Raw genomic sequence first — 11295 nt, forward strand, 5'->3', positions numbered from 1 at the left:
TTGCTGAGCATTGAGAACTTGTTTGTAGTCCTGGCACTAGGGGCCCGAGACAGGATTATGAGTTCAAGGCCAGTTGTCTTAGCTAGCTGTCTAGGTATTGCTGTGAAGAGACACCACGACCTCAGCAATTCTTTCATAAAGGAGAAGATTTAACTGTGGTGGCTCACTTACAGTTCAAAGGTTCAGTCCATTATCACCATGGTGGGGCATAGCAGTGTACAGGCAGACATGGTGCTGGAGCTGAGAATGCTATATCTGGCAGGCAACAGGAAGTGAACTGTGACACTGGGAGTAGCTTGAGCACAGGAGACCTCAAAACCCACCCTCACAGTGACACACTTTCTCCAACAAGGCCACACCTGCTCCAACAAAGCCACACCTCTTAATAGCACCATTCCCTTTGGAGGCCATTTTCTTTGAAACCACCACACCAGCCTAGACTGCACAGCAAGAGACTGTCTCAAAACACAAGCAAATAAAAAAGATCATTGTTATAGCTCTCTTCAAAACATGAACATCAAACACTTAGTGAACATGTTTAAGAATGTCTATAATGTTGCTGGCATCAAAATCAGTGTCAGCATTAGTTCAGTCAGCTATGTAAACATAAAAGTTAAGAGCACTGGCTGTTCTTACAGAGGACCCAAGTTCAATTCCTAGCACCCATATGGGTGGCTTACAATCAGATATCTGTAATTCCATTTTCAGGAAATCCAATTACTCTTTTGGCCTCCACTAGCACCAGGTATTCATATGGCACACATAAACACAAACAAAAATACTCATACACATAAAAATAAAAATAAATTATATATGTGTGTGTGTGTGTGTGTGTGCTTAGGCAGTGACAGGGCTACCAGCGAATCAAGGACCAGATGTAGTAGAAGCTCCTAACTGAAGACCCTCAGGCCTTGCTGAACTAAACACAGCTTGCTTTTGCCAAGCAAATGGCCACAAAGCCCAACGACAGGATTCTAGACTTAGTTCTAACTACTTTTCTTTGACTTTGTGGCAGACCTCAATCACCATCCCCGCCACCCCAATTCCATCAAGCTCAGGGCCTTACACATGTTAGGTACAAGTCTACCACACAGCCATAGCTCTCCCTCCGTTTTTCTAGTATCTAGTTTTCCTGCCCTATGTAAGGAAACAGGGATTTGTACCTGACCTCAAATGAAAGAGCATCAACAACAAAAAGTTCACCCTTACAAAAGCCACTGTACCGCAAACACAAGGAACCTCTCTCTGCATTCTTTGCCACAATAATATAGAAAATATCTGCTCGTAAGAGATGAGTAAAAGTTACACTTTTGTTTGTTTATAATTACTAAATAACGTAGGACAAATGATCTGGGGCCATGCAATACATATTTGATAGCCAACACAAAGGTAATTTATAATCAGCTGTAAAGGAACCCAATATTCACTTCCATAATTCATAGTCTAACAATTTACTCCCCTCTAGGTTATTTACTTAATCACAATTCACCTGAAACAACTTCTTTACTTCAAAACAAAACCTCACAGGTCTTTCATCACCTTGACAATAGAATGTGAAAAGCACACACACTTGAACACAGAAAAAGACGGCTCACCTCTTGTCACTACGGCTTTCAGAAATGAACAGACAGCCCGAGTCAAAATCCATTGAAATATTTATTCTCTGCTTAATTGCTGACTCGGCTCATTCCTGCTGCATGGTACAATCATGGAATAAAATCATGTCTCTGTTACAACTACTCGATACCACTAATAAAAACAGAGCCACACTGTACCTGCTGACACCTATCAGTGAACTACCCACAGAGCCACTGACTTTCAAGTTCATTAAGAAAAGCAAGGGGAGGAAAGGGGAATGAAGAAGCTAATCATGATGGGGGTGGGGTGGGAGTGGGAGGGCTCCTTTTCATTCAGCGTCACCATCTAAATGATCCACACAAAGAGAAGTTATCAGCAAACACACCTTTAATCCCAGAGGCAGGTAGATCTCTATGAGTCTGAGATCAGCCGATCTATTTAACAGAGTTCCAGGCCAGTCAGAACTGCATAGAGAAGCTCTCTTCTCAAAGAAGGAAGGAAGGAAGGAAGGGAGGGAGGGAGGGAGGAAGGGAAGAGAGAGGGAGGAAGGGAAGAGAGAGGGAGGGAGGGAAGAGAGAGGGAGGGAGGGAGAAAGAAAGGAAGGAAGAAAGGAAGTTATTTGAAAACACACATACTTAGAATTTTACTTTAGTTCAGAGCAAGAGCATATACATTCAGCAGGAACTGATTTCCAAGCATTGACTGTTTTGTCTTCTCTTGGGCTGGTGACAGACCTCCATTCCTTCCACTCTGGACTGTGGGCAGTAAGCCCCAAGCTAAAGATGGCCAGCAACAATTGACACTGATCTGTGGCTAGCTTGTTTCTGGATAAAATATTCAACCATTACAGACAGTAAATCCAGGACTATCAATATGGCTCAGATAGTTAAGAAACTTGCTACCAAGCCTCATGACCCGAGTTTGATTCCTTGGACCCATGTGGAAAGAGAGAAGTGATTCTCCAAGGTTGTCAACTGACCTCCATACTTATCAACACACACATGCATGCACACGTACACACAGGTGCACACCGACACGATACTAAATGCAATTTAAAAAAGAAATATTCAGTTTTACTATGGTCAGTGAGACACACATCCGTGTCCTAACCTGTGATTATGTGGGGCTGCATGGCAGAGGAGAATTAAGGCTGTAAATGGCATTAAGGTTTTAGTCAGATGACATCTATTAAAATAGGTCTATTATCCTTAACTGTCCAGAGAATTAGAGGCCTGGCTATGGAGTCTTCAGGGAAATACTCAATGGCTGGTTCTAAATACAGAGAAAATGGGCCATGAGCCAAGGAATGTGGGCAGCCTTTAAAAGCTGGAAAGAGCCATGGAAGGAATGTGTCCCACAGAGACGTACTGATTTTAGCCAGCTGGACTTCTCACCCACAAATAATAAACTCTCCATTTCAAGCAGTCAATTTGTGGCAATTGGTTATAAAAAAGAGTCAGAGGCCCTTCCTGACCTGACTCCTGTGCCACAGCACCTTGTGTGTCACACGATAACCCTTACCTGGCAGCCCAGCTTCCACACCTGAGTCCTTGGACAACTTACTCTACCAGGCTCTTCCATATCCTTCCACCTGACCATTTCTTACCCATTCTGGTCTCAGCCCAGCTCTTCCTGAAGAAAGACCTTCCCTGACACTGCTTGAACACAGCTTACTTTCTTCCAGAGTATCCCAACCAACCTCAAGAGAGAATGCTTTGCCCTTTCCAGCTTCTAGAAGCTGCCCAACTTACTTTTCCTGTGCACAGGTCTAATTTTAAACTCTCCAAGTGCAAAAGCTAGATTACCTTTTCCCAAGCCTCATGATTTTGAAAATCACAAACTCGAAGTTATCAACAAGTACTTCTGTATCTGGCACTAATCATACTGTCAACAAGATACTTAAAGAGAAAAACATGAACCCTCAAGAATGTCTCCTGCAGCTGTGGAAGGCAACAGACTTGCAGGGGTTTTGCTAGGCTGTCAGTAGGCTCCCAGTGACTCCATCTTCAGAGCACACCACCCTGTTAATGTTAATTACCCTCTCTGCCACTTCTGACCCCTCTTGTCCCTCTTCAGTAAGAACTGCTACAAGTCTATCATGCCAGATCACACTTTGTTTGAGATAGAGTCTCACTAAGTAACCACAGCTATCCTGTAATTTGTTATGCAGACTAGGCTGGCCTCTGCCTCCTGAGTGCCAGGATTAAAGGTGTGAGCCACAATTCCAGGCCTCAGATCACAAACTCACCTGAACAATAAAAAAATCTAGCCATAATTTTTTATTCAGTTGGTTTTTTTTCTTTTTCGAGACACTATATCATGATATATCTTTGGCTGGTCTGAAATGTACTATTTATACCAGGCTGGCCTCAAACTTTCAGAAATCCTCCCAAGTGTTGGGTGTACGGGCATGTGCCAACTTGCCAAGCTTGTTCATCATTTTTAATCCAGCTGAAGCACCAGTTAACCTTTCCCTTAAACTTTCCCCTATTACAAGTTAAGATCTGGCCACTGGTTAGGCAGGCTATGACGTCACAGACGTTCCTGTCTACTTGGACATGTTTTTCTCAAGACTGCTTCAGGTGCTTTGGGCGCATCATCCTAACTGCCTTCTGGCAAGCTAGAGAGATGGTCTAGTAGCAGCCGCTTTCCAAGAGTGCATGTAAAGAGGAGGAGAGGGTGAAAGCAGAATAAAGTAACTGATTAAAGTGATGGAAACAGTGCCAAGCCCTAACCGTCAATACAGTAGGGGAGTAAGGTTGCTAGTGGCTTTCAGGATATTCTAAAGAGGGATGAAATATAAAGGCAGTTCACTTATCCAGCTCAGCTCAGTACCTACTACAACTGCTACTGGGAATACAATGAAAACACTGTCTGCAATGCAAAACAATTTATAATCTGGTGTTCCAAAGAAAATGGAATAAAGGGTTTCTCAGTGCTGACTCTCTATCAGGGCTGGGTACTTTAAAAACAGTACCTCATTCGATCTAATCCTCTCAAAGGCTCTGCATGACCGCTGTCACTAAACCCAGAAGCTCAGAGATGGTAAGCATGTTCTCCATAGAGCTTAGAGGAATCAAAGTCTGCATCACTTCTGGGCAAGGCCATGTGTCTGTCCTACTATAAGCAGAGCCTTCTCTAGGCTAGCAGTGCTCTGTCTCCATCATGATGACTAGGATAGTGCCTCACTTCTAGAAAAGTCCATTCAAGATGATTCCTCTTCAGTCTTTCCCATCCAGCAGTTCACGGTTTACAGATGGATTTTCGAAATGAAAATTGGGGTTGGACGGATGCTCAGTAAAGAGCAGTTAATTTAAGTCCTCTTCCAGAGGACCCGAATTGGTTCCTAATACTCATGTCAGGAGACTCACAACCTGTAACTCCAGCTCCAGGGAAAGCTGATGCCTCTGACCTCTGAGCACCTGCACACACACACACACACACACACACACACACACACATACAAACACACACACATACACACACACCGTGTGCACACAAGTAAAAGATAAAAACAAATCTTTTAAAAAGAAAAGTTACTTTGAAAGTAAAAGCTGAAATATTGCTAAGGACAATAAATGAGGTTCACAAAAAATGTGTCTTGGAAAACTGAGAAGTGTATGTGAAAAGCATAGCAAATAATTAAAACCATACATTATAATAACAGTTGTTTGTTAGATTAATTATTACAAGGAGATATCTATGTATATTCAGAGTGAGGACTATTCAGACGACTATGAAGGACAGAGAGAGGTGCTCTCCTGAGGACCTCCCAGCTAGATGGCCACAGATGTGAACGGAAGCATGTTGCAGAGATCAGAGGAGCCCAGTTCCTCAGACTGGAGACTTCTTTCCAACTTCTGTGTGTCTCTCAAAGGTAAGGAGCCCACAAGCTGAAAGGATCTCCAAGTCAACAGTCTTTCAACTAACACTGTGTCTAACCTCTCTGCATCACTGACATGAAAACAATGAACCACAGTGCTATCATTTTTGGGAAAGGAGAGTGGTGTGCTGTTAAATCTTTCAAGTCAAGTTGGGAACAATTTTGGAATTATACCATTATCAGGCTATCATTTCACTCAGCAGTCTTGTTCCATGACTCAGCTTTGGAAGAAATGTCAAAAGGCAAAGTTAAACTGGACATGTTGGCACACACCTTTAATTCTAGCACTTGGGAGGCAGAGGCAGAAACTCTGTGAGTTCAAGACCAGCCTGGTCTACACAGGAAGACCCTGTCTCCCAAAGGGGGAAAACAAAGAGCTAAAACTAAAAAATATTCATTTAATACTTCGTATGGAAAGACAAATAATTCTGTAAATCATGTGCTACTCTGAATGAAAATCTGAAGCAAAGCAGCTCCAAGGTGAACAGAAAAGAGTTCACAGATGCAATGATATCATACTATCTTCAAGTAAGTGGCGTGGCGGACAAGCAGTTAACCTTTGAAAAACAGTAAAAGAGATAATAAAAACTCATTTGTCTCCTTTATGGTGGCAATGTTTATAAAATGCAGTAAGAGAAGCATCATAACCATGTCTGACAGTGCAAGCATTTGGTGAAGGAGGGAAGATCAGAAGTTCAAGACCACAGGGCCACTTAGTGAAGTCTGTTAAAAGAGCATCAAAGTGAACACCTGGAACTTGCCCAGCACTGTTTGTGGTTCTAAATACACAGCAATAAACAAAAGATAAACTGCTCCTCACAATCTTCTCAGGCACTGGCGAAAGTGCTCCTGCCTCCCTTCCCGGATCCTGGATCAACTACAACACTCCAGACTGTGCTCCTGAACCAACTAGATCACCATCTCCCTTTTAACATTTTATAGAAACCAAATGTCTTTAAAAAACTTGCTATTTTTTTTAATTATTTTATTTGAATGGGTGTCTTGTCTACATGTATGCCTGTACGTCACATGTATGCATCACAAACAAATCTGGTACCCCTGGAGGCCAGAAGAGGGCACTGGAACCCCTGGAACTCCCATTATAGACAGTTGTGAGCCACCATGTCAGTGTTGAGAATGAAACACATAGAAAAGCAGTCAGAGCTCTTAGCTGCTAAGCCATCTCTCCAGACGCCGTTTGCTGTTTCAAATAAAAGAAAAAGAACTGGCACTGCACAGAAAACTTAGGGGGTGGCTGTGAGGAGTTCCTCCCTTTCCACGCAGTTCTACAGTGGACAGCAGCAACATTCAATCCTGACAGTTCCAACCTGAAGTTGAGTCAGGTCCCACGGGCAGGGCTCAGTCCCACAACACTGTCCCCACCTGAGAGGCCAATCACAAGGAGTAGGCTGTCACAAGTTTCCTTTAAGTGGTGATAACGGCTTTGTTTCCTATTATCTGCCCCCTAAAAATACCTTTATGGGTTTACTATAGGATAGTACAGGGAGTTATGGCAACATGCCCTGTAATCTCAAACTGGAAGCAAGAGGATCTTCAAGCAGTTGGGAGGCTGAAGGAAAAAAGATCAGGAGTTCAAAGTCTTCCTCAACTACCTGAGACACTGCTCAAACAAAAACAAACAAAACAAAACAAGACATTTCAAAGGAATATAACGTAATTCCACACCAACGAAGCAAAAGAAAAAATTAACAGCCATGCCTCAAGGGGGCGCACACAAGCAAGGCCTGTGGGGAAGGGATGCCTCCAGAGCATGCTGGTAACACCAGACTTTTTCTTCCCAGACATTACTAAGTAGGGACTGGAGGCTCGGCAAACACTCTGGTCACCAGTGCCATCCTAAGGCTACCCAGGGGCTCCACCCTGTCACAAACTGGGTGCAGAGCAGATGATCATCACGAACAACAGAAGGGCAGTCCCGTCGCTCTCAAAATTCCAGGAGTTCTAGCTCCAGGCAACAGGCCCAGATGCAGCTCACAGCACACCAAGGTTATGAAGGGCATGGTCATTCTGCCTCTTACAGTTTTTCTTGTCATTGGTTTGCTTTTCCATGGCATCTTATATTCAAACTTCTGATCTACTGCTTTTGTATAATTATTACCATGTCTGGAATTCCAGAGATAGAGTACAGAGAAAAGTGGTTTCTGTGTGCAACAGAAACTGCAAATGCCGCTTAATCCTCATGATCATTTTCTGTAACACTGAGAAACCAAACCAAACCAGACCTGAGCCTCTCATTTCTATGCTCGAATTAATCCCATCCACAAAGCCAAACCAAACCTGACTCTAGGTCTTTATTTCCTAACACCTTAGTATGACATTTCAAGACCTTTCTGCAACCTGGCCTCTTCTACCCATCCTTCCATCTCCCCTGTCCCCCACACCCTGCCCCGCCCAGCCCCAGCCATTCCCTCCCACCCAGTTCCCTTTGCTCTTATCCACTGCTTTCAGTTTCTACAAAGGACTTGCACTTTCTAAGTGCAGACTTCCAGACTTGTGATGCAACTGCTTCCCAGAGCCAGCCCTTCCCTCTCCTCCCACCCCTAGAGCCAGCCCTCCCTCTCCTCCTACCCCTAGAGCCAACCCTTCCCTCTCCTTCCACCCCTACCTACCGAATCACTCAAGACTAGCCAGAAGCAATTTGAATATAATTCAGGGCAGGAGGAGGGACTGTTTCATCAACTACTCTAACTTTGAATACCCATCTGGTAGCCTAGCAACAGCTGCTAAACGACTGGCAAAACTATTTGAAAAGAGTAAGTATAAAAAGAAATCAAGCATCATTTACATCGGGCATCTTTAAAATACGAATTTGTTCCTACAAATTTAACATTCTTTTGACCAAGTGAATATCCTGGCACCTTTGAGTCGTCACAAAATTTATTAAGGCTAAAATAAAATATGCCACTCGGAAATCAAGAGCGCCATTCTTGAATCTGTCAAACATGGATTTAAGATGTTCTAACCTGGGACCTACTTCTAAATTATGATGTTCTGGTGGCTTCACACACAAAGTGGTGTAAAAGCAGCCAAACAAACAAACAAAGCCTAGGTAGTGTTTACTAGAAAACTACCTGAGTTGAATTTCTAAAACCCACCTGGCAGAGAGGACAACTCCCACAAGTTGTCCTCTGACCTTCAGGTGCCAGCCAGGGCGCACTGGTTCATACACAGGCACACAACACAGACAAGTTGTTATTTCAAAACTGCTCACAAATTATGTTTTCACTTGGGTAAAGGGCAAGTGTGATACCATTAATGGCACTGTTGACCTTCAGAAGCTGTTTATACCAAACAACGATTTAAGAAGCGTGAAATATTGACAAATAAGGCCGACCTAGAGATCTTAAGACTAAACCGTCTTTTTTTTTTATTTTTATTTTTCTGTTTTAAATTGTGAATAAGAATTCCACCTGACTCTCAGGGAGTTTTGAAAAGCATTATCAATTTTCAAAACTTTGGGTGTTAGTCACAAAGATGATAAAGCCCAGTGAATTTTGATTAGCCCAGTGAGTAAACGGGGTCAATGATTTGATGAGTACTACGGTGGTTTTGTTCTTTTACACGGGACAGGATTTTCTTAGCCTTAATGACTTTGGGAGGGTCTCAGCAGACTTACCGTCGGTCTCTAAAGAGCGCCCCTCCCCCAGCACTATCTAGGAACATTCCAGATCTCTAGACTAGGGGGATAGGCATGCTAGGGTAAGATCATTTCTCAGCAGAAACTCCAGCATGCTCAGAGCCTATGGACTCAGTATGACTGCCACATTCGTGCCGCCCTACGCAGGCCTTGCCTCAGAATGGGCCAAACAACTCTGGCACGTTTTTCTATATCTTAGAGTGGAACCGCAGATGGGGGACTCTAAAGGTGTTCGTTTAGATCCTGTTGACACCTGCTCCCCCCTCGAGCACTAGAAGCAAACTCCAAACGCCTGAGCAGCAACCGCGGCGGCAAACCACAACAGATCCCGAGGCCGACGAGGGTCGGGGTTACAGTTACACTCCTGCATCATATTTACACCCTTTTGTCTACAAACTTGAGTGCAAACTAAGTTCCCTTCCAGGCAGCGTGCTCGCCGGGCCTTAAAAATCAAAGCGACGTTCCTGAGGCCGGAAGGATGCGATCCACCAGGTACCAAGGCTGCACCCAGCCCTCCGAAGACCACGGACTCGGGGCCCCGGGCTTCCAAGGAGCTCTCGGCGCCCAAGGGGTCGCTCGGGGCAACCGGCCGGCGCCCCGATCGGAGGAGACGGTCGCTCTGGGGGGGCTGACCCTTCCACTACGGCCTCCGTCCGCGAGGACTGGCCAGCCTGGGTCGCAAAACGCTGGCGACCCCGCCCTGCCGTCCCCGCCTCGGCCGTTCCCCTCGCCCCATCGCGGCCTCCGGGCTCCATCGCGGCCTCGGGGCCCCATCGCGGCCTCCCCGGGCCGGCCTTGCCCGGCCCTAAGCCACGGTTGCAGGCCGCCCGCCCTCCCGCCCGTCCTTCCTCCCGCCTAGGCCCCGCGCCGCGCCCCGATCTTCCCCGCCTCACCGTTCTGCTGCGGCGGCGCCAGGCCAGAGGCTGCTCCGCCGAGCTTGGGCGGCATCCGGGCACCGGCAGCCGGGTGAGGGGACCCGGCGGGGGCCGACATGACGGCGCGGCGGACGGCGGCGGCTCGGCGGAGGGAGATGGGCGGAGGGAAGGAAGGCGGGGCCGCGAAGGAAGAGGAAGAGGAAGGAACGCGCCCGCGTCACAGGCCGAGTCACTCAGGACCGCGGCCCCGGCACCCACGCGCTGCAGCGCCACCGCACGCGCGCGGACCCCGGCCCGGCCAGCCTCCCGCGCCAGCGCCCCCTGCAGGCCGGAGCTGCGCGACCACCGCCCCGCGCAGACCGGGCTGTGGCGCCGCCGAAAGGGGAGGAAGACGCGGGCCCTGTGGCCGCCGCTCCCTGGTGGAGCCTGCGCCCTGCAGGGCTGGAGGACGGGTGCGAAGCTGCAGACTGAGGTCTGTAGTCCTGGGTCACGCTGTCCCAACCCACCCACGTACTCTTTCTCGGAGGACGAAGCCTGGCTTTGGATTTGTTATTTATTCTTGCAACCCTCTCCCCCCCCCCGTTCCCATCTAGCCTAATGTTTATTGAAAACGTGTAATTCCCAGTCAAAGAGAAATCTGTGTGACAGATTCACAATAACAATGGTAGTATTAAAAAACTTTAACCAGTGGCTTTAAATAGCCAGGGGAAGAGGAAGGCGAAAGCCGAGTACAAGGAGAACTTGAAGACAAACTTTATTCCCACCCTCCTCTCGAGAGTTGGCTCCGCCTATTAGCGTTTGGAAACGCTGGAGCCTGCTGAAGTCTGAGGTCAGCTAGCTTTGACCACCTTGGTGAAACGTTGACTTAATCCCCCTAGTCCACCCAGCATGCTGACTGGCAGGCAGGAGGGCACTACCCAAGTGGTTTTGGTTGATATCTTGGTCCCAAGTCGGCTACCATCACACTGTAGTGGGAGGCAACTGCTCAGAAACGTTTGGGTTCTGAATGGAGATCAAGTAAGATGACGTTTCTGGAGCGGTGGGATCCTATTTACTGGAAGGTTATGCAAACCTTAAAGCTTCGTAATTCTAGAACAACACGAAGCCTTCCTCTAGCTGTCGCCATGAATTAGTGATGGGTACCCTATCGCGCCACACTACAAATAAATAGACTTTTACTAGATGGAGTCTCACTTTGGAGTTCGGAGATTTCCGGCTACGTTATGTTCTATATTCATAGGTTTCGTGGCGACTTTCAGCTTCTTCACAGAAACCAAATCCTCATGAGGTAGAGATCACAG

General features: G+C 46.4%; 1 protein-coding gene across 4 annotated transcripts in view; it reads right to left on the reverse strand.

The window, feature by feature from the left end:
- Positions 1-10143, reverse strand: part of Sec24b (SEC24 homolog B, COPII coat complex component) — a 69523-nt gene extending 59380 nt beyond the window's left edge. For all 4 annotated transcript variants that reach the window (XM_038311096.1, XM_038311095.1, XM_038311094.1 and 1 more), the window contains exon 1: positions 10013-10143. In XM_038311096.1, the coding sequence (XP_038167024.1) occupies positions 10013-10112 (100 nt within the window). In that variant the 5' untranslated portion in view covers positions 10113-10143. The remainder of the gene's footprint in view (positions 1-10012) is intronic.
- Positions 10144-11295: the final 1152 nt, after the last annotated feature.

Source organism: Arvicola amphibius, chromosome 14, assembly GCF_903992535.2.
Source record: "Arvicola amphibius chromosome 14, mArvAmp1.2, whole genome shotgun sequence".
In the NCBI taxonomy this organism is placed as follows: Eukaryota; Metazoa; Chordata; class Mammalia; order Rodentia; family Cricetidae; genus Arvicola; species Arvicola amphibius.